Genomic DNA, 27,110 nt, shown 5'->3' on the forward strand with positions numbered 1-27,110 from the left:
GCCATTTCTGACAATTCTGAGGCCATTTCTGAGGACTCTGAGGCCATTTCTGAGGACTCTGAGGCCATTTCTGACGACTCTGAGGCCATTTCTGAGACCTCTCAGCTGTGGTGCTCCCCCCTCCCCTGTGAACCAAGGACCTAACAACTTCACATCTCCCTGTGTCCTTGAGGATGTTCTCCAAATAAAACTCATTTATTGAAATTGGGGCAAGATAACCCTTAGATGTTGACTCGGTTCCTCCGCCTTGGTCAGGGGATATTGACTCAGTTACTCAGATACGGTCAGAATGACTCACAGATGTTCCCCCTTACTCTGCCTGATCTGGCAACCACTCTCCCGCCCTGGCCAGTCTAGCATCCCTTTGAATCAGCCAATCCTAATTGTTGGAAAAACAACCCCCAGACTCCTCCCTTGTTTCTGTGGCTTTTTACTTTAAAAGTAGCCTGTACCAGCTATTCGGGGTCTTTTGGCTTCTCGAATGCTGAAAGATCTTGTTGTTAATTAAAATTAATTAAAATCCTCGTGCTTTTACATCAACTGCAGTGTGAGAGTGGTCTCTTGGGGTGACTCCTTCTCGGTGACTGGACTTCAGGGTCCAACAAGAGGACAAGTTGGTGTGTTGGGTCCCACTCTACAACTTGTCTGAGACAGGATATATTGTTTGTTGCTGGGTGTGGAAGGCAGATGGCTCATGAGCTTCTTAGTGTCTGCTCAAAAGAGACAGTCTCAGCCTCGGGAAAAGCCCAGGACCTTCATAAGCCTTGAGTATGTAACAGGAGATCCAGTTTTGATGACATGATGATTCATCTGGTGGACAAGTCAATTATAGAGAGGAATTTCATTTTATCCCTCTATATGGCTTAAATAACAGTGATCAGCTATTAGAGGAAGTCACATCTTGAAGATGTTGGTGACTGCTGTTAGATTCTTCTCTAACAGCAATAAAGTGATGCTCCAAATAAAACAGTTGTTATGTGCAGAACATCCTGTCACCACTTTGTATGATGTTGCTTCAAACTTGATGAATGTCTCCTGTAGATTACGTCATTATTCTCAGGTTTGGCAATGTTAAATAATGAGGCTACCCTTGGTCACCTGGTGGGTTGGCAGCCCCAAACCTGCATCTAGTTTGTTTAACAACAATGTATGGAATGCAAGGACACTGCATTCTGATGACCCACATGGTTCACAGTTGTCTGAGGGTGGGCAATATTGTTGTGCACACAAGATCAGCAGAGACAGTGGTTTAGAAGGAACCTCTGTTCTGATTGCACAAGAATGAACTGGTCCTGAAAGGGAGATGTGAACAGGTGGAGAGAGGCTGAATTCGAGAGTATAAAAGGGTATGAGGAGCTACTTCTGGTGAAGTGCAGGTCTTGGGATGTAAGGAGACAGACTCGAATTGACATGGATCGTGTCTTTATTACAGTTAGCAAAACAGAAAATTGCTTCAAATAACCTAGTCTCTAGGTATGCTAAATCAGAGAGAAAGAAGCACGTTGAGATCTTGAGAAAGCACTGGCTTTCCATAGTGCTGTGTCTCTAATTCCACAGTACACACAGCTTTAATGATGGAATGGCTTTACTTTGTTCTAACATTACCTTTGTTAAAACTCCTTCCCTCTATTCACTATTGGCTCTGTGAATGAAAATTCCTGGAAAGACTATGGGACTGCAAAGTCTAGTTAACAGAACAAGTTGAAATATGGCAAATTTAGAATCGAACTCTCTTGGGATGTTTTTAATAACTAACAACCATCATTGCTTTCTTCTGTAGGTAACCTAACATCTTTATGATCACTGGGTAAAAGGTTTGTGAAATGCAGACTCCCACTTTTGATCAAAAAAAAAAAGGCTAAGAATAGGGTCAGACACCATCTGGTGTCTCTAGGTTGGATATCTCTGCTCTTCTGTATATCACTTAATTGATATTTCCCCTGATGTATCTGCAAAGTGTCTTGTCCAATGATTCTCTTTGTTCTATTGCTATAAAGCTTCATAGAACTCTTACCGTGTTAGAAAAGAGTATTGGTGAAACCCGATTCCATGTTCTCACGTCATGGTCACTAACTTCTGGCTTCAGAGAATCTATCTTTTTTGTCTTTTGTTAATTTGAAATAAGAGCTGTTTGTTTTATGAAAAACTGCCTGTTATGTCCACTTTTTCACATGGTGAGTAGAATATACAACTTGCTTTTGTATCACTAAACTGCTGGAATATGGTACGATGTTCTGAACTGGCTAGGTTTACTGTCATTATGAGTAAGTGCAAAGCATAGCATTATACAACTGATAGAATTATAAATTCTAAATATATATGAGCCCATTCTCTGAAAAGAGATGGTAAACAAGGAGAAAAAAATCACAGTTAGTAAAAACAAGGATATTACCTTCCAGTGTGTTTCTAAAGCTGAAATTGGCAGTTCTATCCATGGAGCCAGTTTCATACTGGGTCAAACTCAGACAAAATTCCACATCTGCTGAAGATGGAAGCTTCGGGGTTTTGGCTTGGTCATGGTTTCCAGGGTTTCGTAGCAGTGGTCCCTCAGGTGTCCCGTCACATAAAGCCTGTTGGCTATTATACTCTTCTGGTCTGCTACAGATGATCTGGGAAAAGCACTTTATGTTAAATGACTTATGTCTGAGTCAAGTAGAGCAGGAAGAAATGTTGATATTACTCACCACTATCTTCATTCAGCTTCCTGATAATGAAATGAAAATGTCAAAGGATGCAGTAGAGCTTGCAGGACAAGCAAAGGAATGTCACAGCCAGGGAAGAGTTGTCGTCCTACATCTAGTAGTAACTACTTCAGGCATGTAACACAGTGGCTTTGGTTTCCTAAGTTTTATGCACTAAATTGTGATCAAATTGAGTACCTTCTATAAATATTTGAGATACAATTGACTTGCAAAACCTCTATCATATATTAATCACCATGTGAGGTTCTAAGTCTCGTTATGACAGGAAAGGCAGCTACTGCTCCGTGTAAAGTCAAAATCCCATCACATGACCAATAACAAATACCCAACAGAAATATTTATCAAAAATAATTAGTAATACCAAGTACTGGTAAACATTCTATTCCCGGTTTTTGTTTTAGTCATAACATCCATTTTTAATGTCTGGCTTGATGTATAACATAGTCTTACTGGAACTTTCGATGCTTAGCCGTTCTCCAAGTTCCTAGGTTCCTCCCTAACAGCCAATTATTATTAAAAGAATCATAATTCTTCACAGTTTTATAGGAGAAGTGTTAGGGTTCCGTGCTGCATGAACTATTTTATTTAAGTCATGTGGCAATGCTTCCCATATTAATAAAGAAACTGAGGACAGACGAGTGGACAAATTCAAGATAGTGTTTCCATCACAAACCAAGTGCTTCAGCTCAGTCTTTAATGTATTCAGAGCTGCTATTTGTTCATTTACTTGCATTTTTGTGTGCATATGCATATGTGGCACGCACACGTGTGTGTGCTTGCACATGTGTGGGTATGCGTGTGTGTGTGTGTGCTGGTGTGCATGCACAAACATGTTTGTGTACGACTGTGGAGGCCAGAGGATGATGCTGAGTATTTTTCCCAGTCATTCACTATAATGTACATTAAGACAAGGTCTCTCCCTGGAACAGCGCTCATTCATTTGTCTAGTTTGGCTAGGAAGATTTCTCTGGCAATTTCCCATTTCCATTTTCTCAAGCAATCAATGCTAACAGGAAGCTATTGCTTCTACTTGGGATTTAAGAGGTCCTGGTTCTATGATCTCAAGTGAGTCCTTAACTCACCAAGCCATGGCATCTTCCCTCTTTATACATTTGTAACTCACGCAGAGGAGTTCAACAGCCAAAGATTTTTATAGCACATCTATGTCAAAATAAACACCAGAGCTCCGGGTCTTCATCTAGTTTGCATATGATTTTGGCAATCAAGATGCAGCACTGTGAGATGGAACTTGTTTATTTGAGCACAGGAACCCTTATCAGATTAATTATTGTGGACTGGAGAGATATTTCAGTGGCTAAGAGCACTGTCTGCTTTTCCAGAAGATCCAGGTTCAATTCCCAGCACCCACATTGCAGCTCATACTTGTCTGTACCTCCAGTTCCGGGGGATCTGACACCTTCATACCGATACACACAAAATAAATTATTTTAAAAAGATTAATTATTGTACTCAGAGGGAAGAAATGAAGAAAAAAGGATGAAGACTGGACTAGCAGGTTTCTTTGGAATGCTTCAGGGAGCCAGACACAGTACTAACAAGCCACCCAAGGTCAAAGAAAGAAATTTGGCTCCCTTTTATGAATTCCAACTGTTGATAGCTCAAGGTATAGTTGGGAACTTTCCAGACACAATTAGACTATCAAATGCCAGTCACAATAAAGATCAATGTTTAAAATGGTGGTCTAAGTTCTTCCCTCACTTAACTCTAATGACTTTCTTGAAAGTCCTATCTGAAAATACAGTCAGTTACATTGGGAGTTCAAGTTTCAGCAAGTCAATTTGAAGGACACACATTGAGTTCATGGAATGATGTTGGTGAGAATTAATCTGTGTTAACTAATCTACCCATTTAGCTTTCATTCCATCGGCCCGGGCTGATGAAACACATCTGTTCCAACTTATACCAACACATGTAGGGAGCTTCGTCTTCTGAAACTCTCCTGATCCTGAAAGACAGTGGTAGTTGGTTCTTGCCATTCCTGTCAGTGGTTCCCAAAGACTGGGAACTAGATGAGGCTAGTGCTACAGCATAGGGAGAGACTTCCAACATTCCAGATAGGTAAGGATGTTTTCCCCAAAGAAAATGGGATAGCACAGGAGTAAAATCACATTGAGCACCTAGGGTATGCTTTCTGACACTATGGCTTCACTGTGAAACACAAATTCACAGCAAAAATTATTCAGAATTTCAAGACAAGAATTGCAAGTTGATTAAACCTCAAAGCTTAGGTCCTACTTCTGCGCATTGTGCACTGCAGTGGAGTTTGAGCATTGGACACTGCTCACTGTTCTAGTGTGCATTTTCCGCTGTGATCAAAGACTGACCAGAACAATCTTAGACAGAAAAGGTTTTACTTGAATCACAGGACAAAGGGAAAGGCCGTAGTAGAAACCTGAAGGCAGGGAATGTAGCAGAGACAATGGAGGAGTGCTGCTTCCTGGCTTGCTTCCCTTGACTGGGTGTGAACTGCTCAGTTATGCTTCCTCTACAGTCCAGGCCCATTCACCCAAAGATGGAACTGCCCAGGGTAGTCTGACTCTTCCCACATCAATCAGCAGTCAAGAAAGTGTATTAGGAAGCCAATATGTTATTCTGTTGGAAGTAAGTTCTTAAATGAGACCCCTCTTCCCAGGTATGTCGAATTGGTATAGCATTGACGAATATAGTCAGTGCACCTATAAACCTGTTCTTGATGTAGAACTCAGTTCCATATATTCTTTCTATTTATATTCTTTTTTTATTTTTATTTATTTATATTTTGGACTTTCGAGACAGGGTCTCTCTGTGTAACATTCCCAGATGTCCTGGAATTCACTCTGTAGACCAGGCTGGCCTCGAACTCACAGAGATCCTCCTCCTGCAGTCTCCCATGTGCTGGGGTTAAAGGCAGGTAACATCATTGCCTGACCTCTATGTATGGGTGAATTTCATGACTTACCTACCAATTACATTAATGAAAATTCTCATATTCTGAGCATATACATCTGTTTATGACTTCAAACTTAAACATAGTTTTCATAAATTGCAAGTATTTTATTTACATCAATTTTATTTCTCTGTACTTTTTTTTTACACCAACAAGCCTGCAGTTAAAGCCAAGAAGCAATGTATTTCATTTTGTATGTTGCTCTCTATTTTCGTTCATATTGACTCTGTCAAACATTATTTTCAATTCTCCCTCCAAAACAGTGATGGGGCCTGATTGATCGGCAGTTAGAATTAACCAGACTAGCTCTAATATAAAATATTCAGCTTTAATAAAGGGAAGAAGGGCAACTTACAAAACCTGGGTTCCAGCGATTCAGGAGCACAGGAAAAACAAAGAGGAAGCAGGGAGCCATACCTGCAAGATTTATCTGTATTTCTTGGCCTTAGGGGGACACACCCCCAAAACAGAATGTGATTGGCTGAGCTTCCCCATCAAAACAGGTCTTTTGCTGGGCGGTAGTGGCGCATGCCTTTAATCCCAGCACTCGGGAGGCAGAGGCAGGCGGATCTCCGTGAGTTCGAGGCCAGCCTGGTCTACAGAGCTAGTTCCAGGACAGGCTCCAAAGCCACAGAGAAACCCTGTCTCGAAAAATCCAAAAAAAAAAAAAAAAAAAAAAAAAAAAAAAAAAAAAAAAAAAAAAAAAAAAACACCACCACCACCAACAACAACAAAAACAGGTCTTTCTATCCTATGTGATCCTGCTACTGAGACCACACTGCCTCCGCTGCTTTGTACTCTGCTCGTGTTTTTTTGCACTCCACATTTTTACCCATGACTAAACAGAGATATCTTCACATGGGTCCAAGATCTTACCTGTTCTTCAGGACCAAAAAAATAAAAGACTTAGTAAAAATGATTACTAATGACTGTCTCAAAAGGATCTGACAAAGAAGGGAAATGGTTGTAGATATCCATTCAAATCAGGTTGCTTATGCAGCCTAGAAATCCCAGCCCCCAAAAATTCAAAATCCAGAATGTTGAAACTCTATATGACAGAAGCAGGGATAGTGTTAAATGTGCTAACACTGCATAAAATTATCTTTAAGCTGTAAGTGTAAGGAATATAAGAAACATAAATGAATTTTCTATTTAGACTTAAGTCTCATCTTTAAAGTATCCATTTCTTTACTAATGAAATATTTGAAAATCTGTAAATACAGCATTGCTGGTCCTAAAGCTTTATCTACTTCATTTATTTTTTCACATTAATGAGTCATGAATAGTTTCATAAAAATAGTTCAAAAAAAAAAGAAGCTCATAAAATATAAAAGGCAGAGAGAGAGAGAGAGAGAGAGAGAGAGAGAGAGAAAGAAAGAGAAAGGTAGATAAAAGGGAAGAACAAGAAAGTCTCCCGAATGAAGCACAAATATTTGTTAGGCAGAAGTAAATGAAGTTGAGCAACTATAATGAAGGGTGTTATGAGAAGAGAAAACAAAAACATTTATCTATGGACAGCATGATGGTGAATTTAGTTTTTTAAATAAAGTAAAGATAAAGTAAGGCTGTATATCAATGTCAAGGATAACTATGTCACTCATTAACGCATAATTTACCATAAGAAGATGCTTCTTAAAATTAACCATCATAAACTACATTTTTAGAAAGTCCAATATAATATTCAGACAGTTTGTTCTGTTGATTATTAATATAAATGTGTGTACTCCTGATAATAAAGAGGAGGAAAAAAATGAAAGTGGACACTGATGTTTATTGTATTAAATATTATGCATTATTTTCCAGAAAAAAAAAATAGTTCAATTTCTGACCTGAATGTAACAGATTAGAAGTGTTTAACGTTGATTGACTAGACACCGTTGCAGGCACAGAGAGGAAGTCATTTTCAGTTCTCTTTGACTAATAATCCTCAAGATACTTCCAGAAGGTCTTATTGCAGAAAAGACTTTTACAGCAGACTCGGTTAAATTAGAGAGGTTGGATGGAACTATTTTTGCTGAAATGCCAACTGCCATGTGACTAAGTGCTTAGGTGATGGAGGCATTAGTAATGCCGAGAAAAGAAACCCTGGCTACAGAAATGGGGTAGAAAACTTGGCTCCAAATTATTCATGTTTGATTCAGAGGCAGGGCATTGTCATTACTTGTCTTGGAAGCTGTATTCCGAAATATAGTGTCTAATATTAATTCTATTAACCCCAGGCACTCAGGCTGCTCACCCAGACTCTCTGTCAAGGCTTTTCATTTTTAAATGGAGAGCATAAAGACTCTTTATTCCGGATCAAGTCATCCAATATACTTAAAGCTCATGTTGCTGCATCCTCTGGCACCTGTGTAAAGGATCCAACAATTATGGCTGGCTTGTAGCTCAGTTCTAGGGAACTTACCTAGCATATATAAGTCCCTAGGTTCTGTGCCCAAAATGTTTCACCCCTAATAGTACCAAAAATTATAATAACTTTTAACATAAAGCCATTACTTCAATATCTAAGTTGTGTTTATCACTAGGTATATGAGTGTTGACTGTTCATTATTATGATAACTGATCCTGTTGCATCACTTGAAACACAGTATTTCCCACACATTCAAAATGAAAACAATATGGCAAAGACTTAACAAGTAATTTTACACGAACTCATTACTTTAAATTGTTTTATAGTAACATATTCAGCTAGTCTATCTTTTAGTAACAAAATTGTCAACCAAAGTAACTAAGTAATTTCCTGGGGAGTCTGATAGGTAAGTTAGAGAAGTCTACAAATTTATGTTTATGTGTATAAAAGAACAGTGGCTTTCACGGTGTAGTCCATTGGTTTCTCATTCATTCAGTTGTTCTATTAGCATAGAGGATACGCATATATGATGATAGCACTTCTTTTTCTTGTTGGGAAACATTAAAGTAGTGAATTCTAAATGGCTTGTTTAGTAGAGTTTGGCAAATGGCAGAACTTGGACTGAGCCTAGGTCTTCTGGTGAAAATTTGGTTCTTTCTCCTTCCAAGCACAATATGAGGTGTGCATATGCAAGGGGGAGCATATTCAAATATCCAAGTCTAAAGAAGTAAAGAAAGAGAAACCGAAGGAACAGGTGTAATCCTATGGAAGGGGAAACATGATAGTGTTCTCTTAAATTATAGGAAGTAGCAATAAACTACCAGCTCTTAAAAGCCTTCAGGAACAAAGATTTTTATTATGGTATTTAAGTTTTTCCTGAAAAAAAAAAGAAAGAAAATAAAAGACTAAACCATATGACATTCCACGAAATCTTTCATAAAGAAAAAAGAGAAGCTGTGATTTCCCGGAGCTGTTGTCATGGTTACCTAAACCCATGACTTTCTGCTGAAAAGTGACTTTGTTTTTCATCCCCCTGTGGCTTCCATGTGATATGCTTTCCACCTGATGAGTGAATTCTCTGGCTGCTGTTCGCTCCTGTCCATCATAGGAACTGTGTTTCTCTCCATTGTGATCCGCAGAGACAGCTCTGTTCAACACACCTTTTCTGTTAAGCTTAGCTTCTCTTGTTTACATAACATTATATCTAATTGTGTTTAGCACAGGTATTTTGTACATAAATGTCACTGACTACGTTCCTTTTTACTAAAAATTATGGACTATTTTAAGGGAAACATGTATGCTTCTACCTGAAAATATTTTTGAGAATAATCAAACAAAAAGTAAATAACAAGCTAGGAAAAGACAGAATGCCCATTAAACCCTATTTCTTCTAAGAAAATTAACCTTAATTATTTGACTTTATGTAGTATCTCCTGTCAGAGAAAGCTTGTCAGAAATTCATTTCATTTCAAATAATGCTTAGATGTATTATGACCTATACCATATATTTTCATGTACACATTTGCACACACACACACATTCACACTCATGTAGACCAATAAACACTGTACAAACTGCCTCTAACCTAGTTGTTAACTAAGTGCTGTCTGTTGGCATCTTTGTGTCTTTCACGTTGAGAATTCTAGGCTCTGAAAATGTGGTCTGACATCTCAGAAATTCATCTAGGACAAGATTTAAATTTCTCTGATTTTCATTTTTGTTCAGTTCAGCACATGTACTTATGGAGCACATTCTGTCTGTATGCCATGGCCCCTATATATATATGGATATAAATTTCTTTATGAATAGTTCCTACCTTGGGGAATCTGACAGTAGTTGACAGAAATAGGTTTAAAAAACCATTCACATGTTCTGAAATATTACAGAAGTGGTACGATAAATCTGCACAAAGTGTGGAAAAAAGGGAAGGAAATCAGTTCTATCAGACATAAATCAATGCATCTGTCTTCCTCAGTGTTTGATGTACGTGAATTAATTTTTTTAACATTATACGTGTGTGGGTGTTTTCCTTAATGCATGTCCATGGATCATGTGTGTTCTTGGTGCCCATAGCAGCCAGAAATAGATGTCAGATCCCTTTGGGGTGGGGATTGGAGCTACAGATAGTTGCAAGCCATCTTATGGGTGCTAGGAATCAAGCCCGCATCAACTGGAAGAGAACTTAAGATAGAAAAAGTAACCACCTCTCAAATTATACATCCATAAATTAGTTTGTTTTTAAACTCGCTTTAAGCATAAGTCAAAACAGTTTACTTTCATAGAAATGGGAGACATAGTCTTTGGGGTTCTGTTCTATGAAGTTTTCTGTATGCAAATCCTTCTACTGTTTCAGGCCTGTCATTACAATGTGAGCACCCCATGAAGTACCACAAAAGACCTCTCATTTTGGAATGGATAAATACTATCAAATCTCTAACATTTCCTTTTGTAAAGTAAAAGCGTATCTTAAGTCAAGCAATGCGCAGAAGCCCATATGAAATGGGCTATCGGCCTAGTTAATTTGGAAGGTATTAATGAGCTCATTTTAACTTGGAAGCTATTTGATCTCATCTAATACGAAACAGCCTAGTTTTTAATTTGAATGTTTAATTTAGACAAAAGCATTCAAATTAATGGTGTGTTCATTACAGAAGCTGTGTTTTCATAAAGGAAAGCAAAGAGATAACCAAACAATCTCCATATTAATTAAACCCGTGAATCTTAGTGCTGGCTGCAAATTGGAGCCACACAAAGAGGTTTAAGAATACAAGCACCCTTGGGAGGCTGAGGCAGGAGGATTGCTATGCTTTAGAGGCCGGCCGAGCTATAAAGTGAGTCCCAGGGCAGCCTAAGGCTACAGTGTAGGACCTTTTCCCCATATACACACAAAAAAAAATGCACACTGGGACTTTATAATAGACCAATTGATTCTGTGTTTCCAGCAAGTAGATAGATCACTGATATTTAAGCAACTACAGAGCAATCACAAAAAATTGAGATGGTTGTAATACAGACAGTTATAGGATTAAAGCAATACAAACACTTTATTTTTTTATAATTTAAGTCAGTAGGTGTCTTGTCTGCATGTATGTCTATGCATCCTGTATGGGCGTGGTGCCCAGGGAAATCAGAAAAGGATGTCAGAGACCTATAAATAGAGTTACAGATGGTTGTAACCTGCCATCCTGGTGCTGGGAATTGAACTCAGTTGTCTAAGAGAATAACCAACATTATTTTTTTTTCATTTTTTCAGACTCAAACAATCCTAATTTGCTTTGATTAAAAAAAAAAAACCTAATTCTTTTCCTTCTGTCTAAACCTTTGGTTTACTTTTGAAGTAATTTTCATTTTTCTTTGGAGCATATTAACTGAAGAGGGATTTCAAAAGGACATTTCCATGGAGGCAAATATGTTTTGACCATATCCCTCCTCCCAAGCCTTCTAACCCTCTCCTAATGGGAACGGACAGTGAGAGAAAAATATCCAGTTTTGAAGTGCTTTAACAAAATAGATGATTGTATGAATAAAGAAAATAGACAATGTCAATTAGTTTATCTGTCTTGTCTGCAACCATTTATCCCTGGGCAGGGCACAGATTAGGCGTCCTGACACTCACTTTGTAGACCAGGCTGTCCTCGAACTCAGATTGCTGGGATTAAAAGTGTGCACCACCACACAACCTTGTTTTTGAAAATGTTGTTTGCTTGAAAAGGTTTGTGTTGTTTTGTTTTGCTAATTCTATTTTTTTTAATTTTGCTTGTTTTTCCTCAGTGCTTTTATTTCTTTCACTTTGCTAATGTTGTGTAAAAAAAAAACAAAAACAAAAAAAAAAAACAAACCTCCTCCACGGTACTGTAATTGCAGTACAAGTTTGCAGGCAATTTTAGCCTACGGTTATAGCAATTATAGTTCATGGTTTACTAAGCCAGATAAATCTATTGTGGTTTTAAATTTTATTTTATTTCATTTGCTTTTTTTTTTAAAGTTATACAGTTGACCATAATCATAAGATGAATTCAACACTCAAAACATGACTAGAAACATTAAATATGGGTATCATATGGAAGTAAACTCCATGTAATTAAATATTAATTTATACCTTCTTACTGAACTCAGTATATATATATATATATATATATATTATAATTTTTGATAATTTAGATGATCCTTCAACCTTACTGCATCAAGGGAAGCTATGAAGCAAATCAAAGTATTGTATAGCAAGGAGAACCCCACATCCAAGACTGACATAATTTAGAGCAATAGCCAGAGGAGTAGAGAAATAAGTGAGGGGATTGAAGTTTGTCAATTAAGGTAGAATAACTGAAAACGTACAGCAATATAATTTTCCAGCAAAACTCCTCTATAAAATAATTACTAGGTTTAGTAAACAGTTGACACCATTGACACCAGGAAATAGCAGCTGCATTTTACAGTGGCATTTTAAGAGGCCCCATTTTGAAAGTGTATGAGCATGAGGAATAAAGTGAATTTGAATTTCAGAACTTTCAAGAGTGGGGTAGCCTGTGCGTTGTTCTTTTCATTGTGTTTGACTTGGTCTTCAGGATAGGAGCATTAGGAAATTTTAGAAGGTAAGACAGAAAAAAAAATCTCTCAAATGTGTGTTTATTTAAAGGAAAAACATTTTAACACTTCTTTTTTTTATTTTTTGCCTCTAATGCAGAATAAAGAAAAATAATAGAAGTGAGACTCTAATCTCAAAATAGAAATTACTTAATCTTGTTTCTAGCATTTGTAAATTAGGAAAATGGCTACTTTGTTTTCTTCATCCTAATGAAAAAATTTTGCAGATGCAGATCCTTTCAAAAGGCCAGTCTTGTCCCTAAAGGGGTTAGTCAGACAATCATTTTAGCGGTTAACAAATACCATCTTTGCTATTTACCAAAAGGGCTGCCATGTAATTTTAACAAATTATATATATCTTAAGGCTTTAAAATAGGGATATGTTGATATTAAATGCACATTGAATCAGTTAATGTATATAAATAATTTCAACAGTGATTCACATATTCTAAATATTCATTCAACAGATTTTAGGTTATTTTAAGCTAAAACAACTGAAGGATTTGTGTCCAATCAGTGTTTATCAAGCATTCATGTAATAAAGTTCATCATTGATACTTAGTGAAGTATTCCAGCACTGTCCCTTGAAGATTCTACTTAATTGGTCTGGGTTGGGAACAGGAATTTTATTTTTAAGTAATATAGCCTATGAATTTTATTGGTAATGTTAATTTTGTTATTCAGAAGCATGGACTAAGATAATCTGCTTACTCCATCTATTCCTAAATAACTCTGAGCTACTGTTTATGCCAGATACCACCCTAGGCGCTAGGAAAACAGTGGTAAAACAAAAAGTCTTTGTTTATGACAGATTAGAAACCTAATTAAGCTATTAGATATTAGGTGAATAAGCATTAGTTATGATTTTCGAAGTGTTCTCAAGAAAAAGTCAAGAAGCATAAGAATCTCCTAGTTAGGCTTTTCTACACTGAGAGATCCGCAGAGATGTGCGCAGAGACTCGCACGCAGATGTGGCTGCTGAAGAACCACTCCTCCCTCCCTCTGCATGTAAAGAGCATCTTACCTGCCAGGAGGAGAAGAACGATGCTGGGCTGAGGAGATTAGGGTTTTCAGGGTGGCGACCTCCCAAGAACTCATCAGTGCAAATGTTACAGTTTTCTGCATCGCGCCAATCCCAGTATGGAATGGTGAAGTTCTCGTCCCCTGTTAGCTCCTGTATTTCTCGTTCCCACCGTAGCAAGAAAAGTCTGTGCCAAGGCAGAAAACCTGGTGCTTCGTGGGCAAAATCAATGTCCCTCCAGACTTCAGAGCCTCCTAGCAGGGTGTCTCTTGACACATAGTAATGCATCCATACAAAGAGGTCATAGATGTTGATATCACTAAACATGGGTGTTGAGCCATTGTTCATTTGCTCATACGTGCCTGTGGGGATGACATAGGCTGGGCTGATAGTACGCTTTGCTAAAGTTAAGTAAGCAAGGAACTTATTCTTTTCTGGGACACTCAGATCATAGATGTTTCTTCTGATTAAGAGTCGCTTCTCTGTGCAATTTGGGCCCCCAAACCCAAACTTACAGTTTCCGCAGTTGAATCCCATGAAGTTGTCAGAGCACTGACAGGTTCTATTATAAAAGACAGAGGGCCAGGACTCACGGTCATCCACCCCTTTGAAGGGGAATTGAGGTCCAGAGGGTGCATTGGACAGAATGACATCCTGGCAGGAACCTCTGCCTGAAAGCTGACCGCAGGGACTCCCATCACCCGTCCATGGCGGACAGCATTCTTTTGCCATCAAGTTCCTTGAGGTGGCACAAGCTCGAGGGAAGTGGCCAGAAGAGATCTGGAAACTCCAGCAAAGACAAAACAAAACAGCCAGGAACATTTTCCCCTTTAGATGACACAGGATCTGCTTAAATGGGTTAAGGAGAGTCACAGATTTCTTTTTACAGCAACCCCCTACAGTGACTATCACATGTCTTGGCTAAGACCTATATAACCACTCCCCCTTCCAACATCAAATACTCACAGTCTTTACTCTAAGCTTTTATCTTCTGGAAAGCACATGACTAACTTTCCCTTGGAGTTTGCACACAGCCTACTATGAGGTAGACTGATGTCTAAGGAAGATATTTTGTTCATTGATACGAAACTAGCAGTGATTCAGATTTTCAAATGACAATTATACCAAGACCAGATTATCTCCTGTGAATAAAAATCAAGAAACATCTGAACACAAGGCTGGTGTTTTCAGGGACTGTAAGTGTGTAACGTTTATAGAACTCTTCAGAACTCATGAATTAATGCTTATATCTGTCTCCTGCTGAGTTCATTATTTGATAAAATATTATCAGACTAAAACAGTTACCTCTCGCTTTTCCTTATTGATTTTGATTCATTTTCTGACTATTACAAAGGTAGCTTACATTGTGACTTTGAAGAATTGTTTCAGTGTGGGAAGTTTTCTAGCTCAAAAAGACCACACAAACTCTCTTTTGTTCTCTCTCTCTCTCTCTCTCTCTCTCTCTCTCTCTCTCTCTCTCTCTCTCTCTCTCTCTCTCTTTCATCCAGAAACTCTGGAAGTTAATAATAAGTTGCTGCATGTTTTGAACTAAATAGTGGGCACTGTTACAGGAGCTGAAGAAGAATGAGAACGGCCAAGTAACACATGTCCCTTTAAGAATCCTTTCCGGATGTGCCTCATACTAAGCGCTGGGCCGGTTATCAGAATTTAGAGAGCAGGGGGGCGGGGAGGGGGAAGAAGTGAAGGAAACTCTTTTGTCTGAACCTTGGAACGGAGGAGATATAGAGAAAGCCATCACTTTCCTGCTGATGCTGGAATGTCAGTCTGCTCTTCATCTTTGCGTCTACCCTAGGGTTTGCCTTGGGATTTAAAAAGTGTTGACTACTTCACAGTATTCTCTTAAGAGTCAAGGCAGCCTTTGCAGGTACAGGGAGCTTGTGTGGGTGCGGGGAAGGGAAGTTTCCATGGAGACTCTGTCTCTTGCTGGGATCTGTAAGCTCCACATGATCCCATTCAGGGGCCTAAGTTCTTTTTTTTTTTTTTTTCTTCTTCTCATAGAGCTGAAAAGAGATTAACACAGGACTCCTTTACCTTGGGGAGTTTTTGTTATGTATTACTTGTAGCCACATGTGGCCTTTTCTAATTTTTTTTTTCATCTAGTTGCAGGTAGAATTCAGCTTTTTCTGTTTAATTAACAACTCTTTCTTTCACTTGTGTCTCTACCAGGCATCTCAACAAAATTGCTTAGAAAGTCCCCACCATGCTCTCTAGGGATTCTACATTGCTTTCCCAAGTCTATTTGCAAAGTTTGGGAAGCATACTTAGAAGACTGACTAAAACTGCAGTCTTTATTTCCTGCAGAGGGTGGGAAATTTCAATTAACACTTCTCTTTGCTCTTCCTCGATATAGTCCACCGTTTCCTCTATCTTATGTGATAATCCTACCACTAGTTCCAGTTTCTCTGTGTCAGTATCCATTTACACAGGTTTTGCCGTGTCTCTAGATGTACATTCTGTAGGTATCTTCAAGTTACAGAATTTGATGATGCCCTATCCATCCTGGTTTAAATATTGGATATCCTAAGAAAGACTTAATACAATATCACATTAGCTATAACTAATAACATATTAAATACACTGCAAGACTTTCATTGATCATCTCTCGGGCATTAGCTGAGTAGGGAATAGAAATGTCATAGCAAGTATAATAGGACAGTTTTTATAACAGTCAAGACTGTCTGTTTTTAAAAACTGTGATTTAATTTTAATATTTATAGCTATGTATATTTAAACATTTTTCTGAATTAAATAACTTTTTGACGTTTCTCCAAAAGAATTTCTATAAAGAAAAATGTAGGTGGATCTACCACTACAGAGTTAAGGAGACTTTTCTGGGAGAAAACCTATTTCAAAAGGCACCTGATGATTCACAGAAGTGAGAGCAGACTACCAGGAGAATAACCTTTTATAGAAGGGGTTCTTGAATTAAAGCTTCAAGTAAAAGTGGCATAACACTCTCAAGAATTCTATGGACTGTTACAGTGCCTTGCAGTCACACACACACAAAAAAAAGAGATGAAATGTAAGGCATACACATAAACATGCAAAAGGGTTGGAACATTTTGAATGTAATCCCATCTTAATTGTGAAACCATTCCCTAGACATGGGGTTTTAGAGAAACTAGAGAAAGCAAGCGGAGTATGCATTCCTTCCTTCCTCTGTGTGTTCTAATTGTAGAGGTGGGGTAGGTGCTTCAGTCTCCCCCTGCCTTAATTTGCCACAACGATGGGCTGTAGTCTTGAACTGTGAGCCAGGATAAACTGTCCCTCTATAAGTTGTTTTGTGACAGTATTTTCTTATAGTCACAACAGGAAACAAAAGTAAGAGAGTATTCATTTCCAGAATGCGAGTACTGTAGGTTTGGGTTTTCCTTATTGGTTTTTAAAATAGATCTTTGACTTGAAGTTATGTCAGACTATTCTATCATATAATTTTCTAGCAAAATTTTATGTTTTGTTAGTTTCAAGAATTACTTTTTATAGACATTATATTGCTAAAGATTTAAAAAATGACTACCTTCCTAATTTTATCACTATCTCACATTTATTGATGATTCCATGTGATTTTTTTACATTGAAGTGAATTTTTATTGGGTATGATATGTATTTTTTCATTATAACTAGTTTCTCTGTCTGTCTGTCTGTCTGTCTCTCTGTCTGTCTCTGTGTGTGTGTGTGTGTGTGTGTGTGTGTGTGTGTGTGTGTTTCTTCATGAACCAATGAGTTCCAAATGCTCAGTGGTAATCAAAAGAAAACTTTTGAGAGTCATGGTTTGGTTCCTGGGGATTTGGGGATTAAAATCTTCAGGACTGGCAGCAAGGGCCTGTGCTTGCTGAGCCATCTAGCAGTTCCTAGACCATGTGTTGATGATTGCTACAGTTGTGTGTACTTGTATGCATAGTTACAGATAAAGGGGAGAGTTAACAGTGATTTATTCTCTGTGATTCTCAGTTATGGTTGGGCTTTAGTCACAAAAAATAGTGCCGAAATATTGAATTTCTACAATTCCGAAAACATTATAGATTTCAGGTGGCAAAATGTGAAGTAACTGGCCCTGAATTTGATGTTTTGGACAAACATTCTAAATTTTTGGTTAAGATTTCCTAGTTACTAATTTTTAGGGATAAAAAATGGGGAGGAGAGTAAGAATATAATTAGGATTTTTTAAAAAACTGTTCCATTTATCACAACCTGAGTATGCCCATTCTGACATGAGGTTCTTCATCACTTTAAATGACCCAATACATGCCAGAAACTTAATATAAGTTCTGACATACATTTAATTATTCCATGTACGTTCAGTGTTTTTATTAATGACTGAGTCTGGGTGCTTGTGATGTTTCATCATTACTGAATTCTAACTACTGAAAAGCACTTTTCTGTGCACAATGCTAGATGATAAGTATTTTATTATATATACTTAAATACTATATTTAGTCCCTTCTCTGCCCAGCAATCTTTATAGCTCTGTCTCCAATTAAAATATCGCTTTCTGAGACAGAAGATTTTGCAATTGCACTGACATGTCATGCTTTCTCAGGACTCAGGGATTAACTCACTTTCTTTTTCCTTCTCAAAATGAATTCTTCCTTATTCACTTGCGTGATTTCTATTCACCCAATCACATTCGATTGGCATGCTGCAGGAGGACTTGTGCTGATCTACAGACTGTGGAATGTTTGTTAGGGTTTTGAGGCAGAAAGAATACCTTGGCCAACTGAAGCCAAGGACTACTTCAAAAATCACAACATACAACAGAATCATGAAAAAGACTTATTTACAGGCATTGAGGACAGAGTGAAAAGCACGCTTGAGGCAGGGGCAAGAGTGTAGTAATGAGGAGCGGCAGGCTGAGAGGCAGAGACATGTTGAAGGAGGCCGCTTATTGGTTCCCAGCTGCTCGGCCCTGAAATAATCACACAGAAACTATATTATTTAAATTACTGCTTGACCCTATCTTCTTATTTGCTAACTCTTACATCTTAATTTAACCCATCTTCATTAATCTGTGCTTCACCATGAGGTTGTGGCCTACCAGCAAACTTTCAGCGTGTCTGTCTCTGGTAGCGGCTCCATGGCTTCTCCTAGTCCTCTTACATTCTCTCAGGATTCAATTTACTTTTCCCTGCCTACCTCTATTTCCTGTGCAGGCCCAAGACAGCTTTTTTAATAACCAGTGATTCTTCCAGCATTCAGTTTAGTTTTCTCCACCTAGCTCTGTTCCCTTATAGCTCTGCTATAGGGCCAAGCAGTTCTTTTATTAACCAATGGAATCCCACATCAGAGACAGAGAGGCAGAGACAGACAGGTAGTGAGAACAGGTATAGATGTTCCTTCATAGAAGCTTACACAGGAGAGGAAATGGACTAGTATTTGCCTGAATTTTAATCAGCAATCATTTTATACAATACTATTGAGAGGGTTGATGACTTCTTTGGGCAAGGCTGTAGAAAATTTTAAAATTTTAATGCTCAAAGTAATCCTGTATGGTACATATTATATCTCACTCTTTTCAAGACACTGGATGTTAAAGTTTAAGAGCAACTTAATAACAAGTTGGGAAGCTTGTATCTTCCTGTGTAAACTACAAATAGATATTTCATTTTTATTATATTATCTTTCACAATGATGATAGTTTCATTTGCCAATTGTATTTCATTGCATTTTGTTTTATTTTTCTGTTTCATACTTGACCTTGTACAAAATGTTTTCATAATGATTTTGAAGGCCATCTTTTAGTATTTTATTATGTTCTGAGTTAATATCTAGAAAAAAATGAATATTCGCCACCCCTTGCTTCAGTTTGGAGGTAGTTTATTATGACATATCTCAGTTGCATTATACACTAAAGTTTCATTAAAATTTTACCTTCATAGGCTATTGGAGGACTACAACAATGTATTCAGCACAATTCCAAATGAATTATATTGTGTATGTCTTAGTTGAACTATCTATACATTATACAGAAGGCATAGATCATTAATTTTCTGTGAATCAAATTCTTGATAGCATAATTGATACTACCACATGAACATAAATTGTCTTACCTGCTTAAGGCAAACATTATAGTTACATCTATATTATATATTCCAATAGCAGTACCAAAAAGTAAAATCACATTACAAGAACAAAAGCTGCAATTTAAGACACACCATAGAGAAACTATCTAGGAAAAAGTAAAGAGATACAGCACTGGAGGATGGGTGCAATAAGTCACCAAAACATCTCAGGATTTTAGAGAAACTTAGATAATAAATAGACATTCAGACCTATACTGTAAAATATATGGAGTATAAAGAAATTCATAAAATCTTTTATTAATTTTTTTTGACAATTTCAGAGTTCTCTGAGAATGAGAGTAGCATACATCTTTGGGCATAAAGCTAAGTATTTAAAAGACAACTTTGTGCTGTATTTAACAGACCAAGAGTAGTAGACTCCCCGAAAGGTCAACTCCTCCTCAGTTATGGGTTTTTAACTGTGTTCACAGTAAAAAGCACAAATTACTTCTTGTGGACGAGTCTCAAACCAAGCAGAAAGAACTTGATTTTCCCTCTATGAGTTGTGCCACTGTTGTACCAGGGAGCATATTTTGCCTGGCAGGTTGTCAGCTGTGTAGCACCATCAATGTCTTTTCTAATAGCAGCCTATATTGAATTTTCTAGTCCATAAAAGCTAGCAGAAAGAAAGATTCCACTCAATATCAGTAAATTGTGTAGATCCTAAGAGAGACGGTACATAATTTTCCATGTTATTATTGTTTAACAATATAACAGTCTTCTTGTTTGAGCTCAAAGCATGATAACCCATACTAATTGTTTGCAGATTTTTATTATTATTTGAAGAAAAGAGATTTGGGAGGGCCTCTAACTCTTTCGTGTTTCTCTGTTTCTTTATTCTACTTAAAAAAGGGGACCATGGAAACCTCTTTATCTACTTTTTATCTAAAACTTTAATTGGAATGTTCATCAAAATTGTATTTCCAACAAGGGCATAACAAAATGTTAAAAGCAGTATAATTGAGTTTCATTCATTGTATTGTAAAATTAATGGATGATTTTTTAAAGTAAGAGAGGCCTGGGTTTTTCTTCTGTTTTGAAGTCACTATATTCTCCTGGAAAACTTCTACAGAAGCCCAAAACATGCTGGCAGTGGGCTCATGCAGTTAAAGTGAAAACCAATGTTCTCCTTTCCTACCTGACCAGAATCCTTTCTAGAGTTGTATATTGCTAGATATTTTTCCTCAATAAATTCTAGGCAAAGAAAAGAAGGGAGAAAGAAAGAAAGAAAGAAAGAAAGAAAGAAAGAAAGAAAGAAAGAAAAGAAGAAAGACAGACAGAAAGGAAGGCAGGAAGGGAAAGAAGAAAAAACAAAAAGAAGGAAGGGAGTAGGGGAGGGAGAAGAGAGAGGAGAGAAAGAGAGAGAGAGAGAAAGAGAGAGAGAGAGAGAGAGAGAGAGAGAGAGAGAGAGAGAGAGAGAAACAGACAGGCTGACTTCAGAAAATGGACCTATAATAAAACATGGCTGTTCTGATTTAGATTTTGTTTGTTTGTTTGTTTGTTTGTTTGTTCTGCAGATAGGGCTTCCCCTTGTAGCCCAGGCTCTCCTAGAACTCACTCTGTAGACATGCTGGCCTGAAACTCACAGAGATCAGCCTGACTCTGCCTCCTGAGTGCTGATGGCATGTGCCACAACCGTTCAGAATAGTTGTCTTGATAGCTCTTACATTAGTTCAAATTGTTTTTGGCACTATTCTGCTGTGTGTGACTTTCTGGAAATAACTAGTGAAACTGTAACTTTCCACATCTGTGAAATGGAAGTGATTATTCTTGCTTTGTCCATTTTAAAAATGATGTTATATTTTCATCCTACTACACGCACTGGCTTTGTGGGAGCCTAGGCTGTTTGGATGCTCACCTTACTAGACCTGGAAGGAGGTGGGAGGTCCTTGGACTTCCCACTGGGCAGGGAACCCTGACTGCTCTTCAGGCTGATGAAGGAGGGGGAGTTGATTGGGGGAGGGGGGAATTGGGAGGCGGTGGCCGGGAGGAGGCAGAAATCTTTAATAAATAAACAAACAAACAAAAAAAAAGAAAAGAAAATACTTTCATAAACTTCATTCTTGTAAGTGCCTATGTTTACTTACCTGATAAAGTCACTTGATATGTCCTGGAGGAAAGAAATCAGGGCAGGTTGGAAGGTTCACAGAATAATTGAGGCTGTGACATTTTTATTGAGAACAATCTGTCATTTTTATGCCTTTATCAGAAACAGATCATAACCTATAATGGTAATTGCCAGGATCAATAGAGTTGTAGTTGCCAGGATTCAGTGAAGTTTGCAAGTCCTGTAGGGTACATAAGATGAATATTTAAGACCAATTGTCCTGTCAAGCCTTCATGCTTCCTTGACTCCTAAGGGATTATATAGAGAGAGGCAAAACAGCCTGAATGCTTCACTGCCTGAGAGAGTGCATTAGTCTCTTAGGACCTGGGAGGCACACTATGCTCCAGGAGCATAGGAGTGTGGGGTCTAATCTGAACAACTTAAGATGCATGCCTCTCAAGGTAACAAGGCCAAGTCAGTCCCACGGTCCCACATATTCTCTTCATCTTTGCTTTAGAAAAGTTTTTTTATTACATTGCATTTTTTATTTATTTTGCATGAAAATGTGTGTGTCTGCATGCACGTAAATGCACAAGTCATTGTATATGTATAGAGGTCAGAGGACAACTTGCAGAATGTTTTTCTTTTCCTATAAGGATATCAGGGCCTGAACTAAAGCCACCAAGTTTGAGAGCTAGAACTTTTAGCTGTAGAGCCATCTCTCTAGTCTCATTATTCTTACCTCTTTACAAACTTCTACTTTCGTCATAATCTATGATTTCTGATGGGCCCTTGAAAATACAATATCTTTTCCTAATAATTCCTCTTGCTTCATGATTCTTAGTGATGCCTAGGTTGGAGGAGAGGTTATAATATCCAACATCAGATAATATTGCAAACGGCAATAATAAAAAACTTATGTGAACAAGAAGATGTGACTCTCAATGATAATAAAACAATCAATTCCTCTTCGAAGAGATAATCCAAAAATGTTGTATGAGGATAGGTTTTGGAATAAAATGTTTGCCGGAATAAACCTGTACAGTCCTTCTTTCTTGATTCACTTTCTTCTAAGTATTCACTGTACACAGATGCCCAAATAAAACATGAGTTTATGAACACATTCCCCAAGTAATAACTGCCTAACTTCCTGAGAATCGTAGCTCACCATGTCTATTCTAAGCTTATGTTAGATGATACTTACCTTGATGTTTCCCTGAAGCCATCTATTTAATCATATTATATTTTTTCTTTGAACAAATTCACATCCTTATTGCAGACTCTCATTCATACTACCCATCCTGAATTATTGTGCTCAAGGCTTAAGAAGAATATGAATCACCATCCAATTTTAAGGAGTCAGAATAATATGCATTCTTTCTTCCTTCAGTAGACTAGAGAAATGCTTGACTTGTAATTTTATTTTACTGAGCAGTGAGTATGACAGCAGAGGCTAACGGGGGTGGGGGAACCAGCCACATCCTGGCTTTGTTCACAGTCTAGAGACCAAAAATGGTGGGGGCTCATTTCAGGACAGTTTATTAGATAGATATTGTTAATATTGTGGTATCAGCTAGGACCCTAGAAGGAGGCAGCTGACACACTCAAGCTGATTCTTTGAACGGAGTTTAAGAAAGAAGCTATTGACAATGCTGGGGGTGGAGTTTAAGGAAAAAGACAGAGGATAGTGTGGTGCATGGAAGAAATAGTCAGAGGACAACTGCTGGAACACAGGCAGCACTGTCTTCACGGAGTCAGCTGCCAGAAGCCAGGACCTTAGAGGAGGATGCGAGCAACTTTCGGCCCATGTGTCAGAGAGGAAGCTGGGGACCTTTGACATCACTCTCCTTGTGCCCCTAATCCTCTTCTAGTTAATAAAGTCAAACTCAAGTCAGAGGATGAATGTTTCTATTAATGCCTTTATTAATGGCCAAGATCAAGGGATCCAAACAGTTCAGAAAAGGATGGAGAGACTTAGGGGGACCTAAGAAATGATACTGAACACAAATGCTACTTGTTATATAATGTGATTAATTTTTTAAAAAATAACCTCAACTAAATATATTTTCTAATCTTGAATTTTAAAAATAAATTAGGGTCAGGAAGTGTGAAGTTGTATGTAATAGTAATTGAAGTGAATATACCCTAGTGGAACAAGAAACCTCTGGTTTATCACCAGGTCTATAGGTTGAGATTTATACTAATGGAAATACTGGTGCCTCATGGACACATAGTTCACACCCTCTATTAATGGACCTAAGAGACAAGATTGTTAGGAAAGACTGTCTTTAGAAGCATTCTTTATCATGAAAGAAGAGAAGCATAAATACAGGAAGGTGAAAAAAGGGAAAATGTTGCCAAGTATAGGGAACAGAAAAATATGTACATAGATTATAACATACTGCCAGGATTTAAAGTAACTGACTAAATTTGAAACAGAGGACAAAAGCAATGAGGAAAATAATAGCGTGGGCAGTTACAGATCGGTTAAAGATCACATACTTTATAGTTCATGATTTTTAGGTTTGATGGTTCATATAATCAAATGAACATGAATGCTTTATGGGCAATCTGACATGGAATGCTTAGATCATTCAGACACACAATGTGATTACACATTATTAAATCCTAATTGTTGCTACTGAACATCACTTCCAACATTGGTTGGAGTTTTATTTTGTAGTAGATAACAGTCAGTGGAAAGATACCTAAATTGTCAAAATGCTGAGAATAAGATAATGAGCGTTCAACTCAAAGTATGTCCCATGCCACATACACACCAAGGCTCAGGGAACATGACAGAAGAAGAGGGAGAACGACACACCAAGAGTATGGTGGTGTGGATGAGATATGCCATTCATAAGCTTATGTACTTGAACACTTGGTACCCAATAAGTGGTGTTGATGGAGAGGTAATAAAACCATCGGGATGTGGAATCTTGCTGAGATATTTGCATCATTTAAAGTATTTATCGCCTCACTTTAAAGAGTGCTTTGAAAGTTTATCATCTCATTTTTGTAGCACAAAGTCTAATTTGTCTTACTAATAAAAATCTGGAGTCAGATATTAGGGATGAAAGTGAAATATCAGAGAAGCAAAGCAGCCAGCCACAAATTCTTACTTTTATGAAATCCTTAAAGCTAATGGGGTATGCTCTATCTACAAGTCCATAGACTGAATGTTCCAGTCTTCTGACTCCTCCCGCCTTATATTCCTCTCTCTGTCCAGCCATCTTACTCCAGTTTTCACCTTCCTAGTGCGGGAATCAAAGGTGTGAGCTCTGTTCCCCTTTTAGACTGTTTCAATCAGAGAGATCTGTCTGCCTATTTCTTCAGTGTGGTGGGATTAAAGGCGTGTGTCACCACTTCTTGGCCTCTATGGCTAACTAGTGTGGCTAGCTATACACTCTAATCTTCAGGCAAACTTTATTTGTTATAGCACAAACAACAACAACAACAACAACAACAACAACACACACTCTCCTTCTTGTTCTTTTTCTACATCTCGTGTTCATGGATAACAATGCAATCAGCCAGCTTCCTGTGTCTGTCATTTCTTGTCACAGTTTCCATACTAGTATCGACTCTATCCTTCTGTCACTATAAGCTAAAATAAAAACTTTCTAAATTACTTTTGTTCATGGTATTTTTGTCACAGCAAGAAACAGATAAGTAATACATGAAGGATGGGATGAAATGCTATGAAATGTTGTCTCCTGGACACAACTTGGTTATGGCAATCATAAATTCACACTGTTTATGATTATGTGCAGAAGATCTACACAAGATCAGGTCAGCCAAATTATTAGCATAGATTATGGAAAGGATCTCCAGGCTAAATCCCTCACTGAGACTCTAATGGTAATAGATAGTTTATGGACATAGACTAGGGGGAGAATCATTATCTATTGAGAATATTGTTATTAATACAATTTCTGTGCTTGAATGAATGGCCTTATATCCATGCACAATGGATAGCACTAACTGGACAAGGTAGGTTATTTTCTCCCAAAAGACATGAGTTTGGGAAGTTGATGTATTGGAGAAACATAAAGGAGTTGAAGACAGGAAATGATGGGTAGATATGATCATATCCCATGGTAACACATATACAAAATTTCCAAAAATAAACACAAATCAAAAATCAATCAAACTTTATGTCCACTCTTTCAGCACTTTTTTTCTAAAAATATAATATACAGAAAGTAATCAGAATGTTGTGCAATAACACCTTTTGAATTAATTTTTCCAGTACAAATAAAATATTTTATCTTTTGACTAAAATACCCTCAACATATCACCATCCACTCCAGTGAACAACATTTATTTCCTTATTTTAATGGCTAAATAGAATTTCCTTGTGTGTATATATATCAAACTTTCCTCTAACCACTTACTTCTTTATGAATAATGGATTCATTTACATCTTGGGTATTGTGAATAATAACACAGAAGTACAGATGTCTCATCAACATACTGAATAAATTTCATTTTGATACATATCAGCAGTAAGGTAATGAAATGTCAAACTAATTTCTTTACAACAAAAGAAATAATGAAAAGAATAATGAGACTACCTACAAAAAGGGAGGAACTATTGATAAAATATGTTTGAAGAGATAATAAAAACAAAACACTTGAATAGTTCATGTGAACAACAGAAGGTATATTACTCGAAAAAGTAATCAAAGGATCAAGACAGATATTTCTAAAAAGAAGACATAAAATGATCTTTAGCTTAATAATTACATAAGTAAATATAAAATATTCTACATGAAGTTTATAAAATAAATATTAGCATCACTAACCGTGAAAAAGACTAAAATTAGGAACACATGATAAATACATTATTGAAAATATATTTAGATCCTAAAACTACAGTTTAAAACATTTAGTAGATTTATATCAAGTAAAGAAAGAAGGAAAGAAAGAAAGAAAGAAAGAAAGAAAAAGGCAGACTTGCCCTTTTCTGGATTCTAGGAACTAATAGAAAGCATAAAGCTATTTTAGTAGTTTTTCAATCTGATGCACATTAATAAACACAGCGATAATAACTGAGAGTTCATTATAATGGACAATGAGTATTTGTCCTATATTTAGTAAAAAATAATAAGCTAACAGCAACCCCTCTTCTGAATCTGAATGTGTTAAGGTTGCCCTTCAGGGAAAGATTATAGACAGAAGGAACAATTTCACAAGCACATAAATTTACAGAGTTGGTCCTGCCTAAATGACTGAAGTTTCAAAATTTGAAATAGCCTATGTTCTCAATTTAAGAAACACATGAGCCCGACTTCGTTGCTCATGTTCTCCCTCCTTCTGCTCCTCATTGGGACCTTGAGAGCTCAGTCCAGTGCTCCAGTGTGGGTCTATGTCTCT

The 27,110-nt window shown here is 37.4% G+C and overlaps 1 protein-coding gene across 2 annotated transcripts in view; it reads right to left on the reverse strand.

Annotated features, from left to right (window-relative positions):
• The window catches only part of Tyr (tyrosinase), a 37,037-nt gene extending 22,611 nt beyond the window's left edge, over positions 1-14,426 (reverse strand). For both annotated transcript variants that reach the window (XM_005357616.2, XM_026784227.1), the window contains exons 1-2: positions 13,608-14,426; positions 2,393-2,609 (exon numbers count right to left, since the gene is read on the reverse strand). In XM_005357616.2, the coding sequence (XP_005357673.1) occupies positions 2,393-2,609; positions 13,608-14,426 (1,036 nt within the window). The remainder of the gene's footprint in view (positions 1-2,392; positions 2,610-13,607) is intronic.
• Positions 14,427-27,110: the final 12,684 nt, after the last annotated feature.

The sequence above is a fragment of the Microtus ochrogaster genome, chromosome 22 (assembly GCF_000317375.1).
Source record: "Microtus ochrogaster isolate Prairie Vole_2 chromosome 22, MicOch1.0, whole genome shotgun sequence".
Taxonomy (NCBI): domain Eukaryota; kingdom Metazoa; phylum Chordata; class Mammalia; order Rodentia; family Cricetidae; genus Microtus; species Microtus ochrogaster.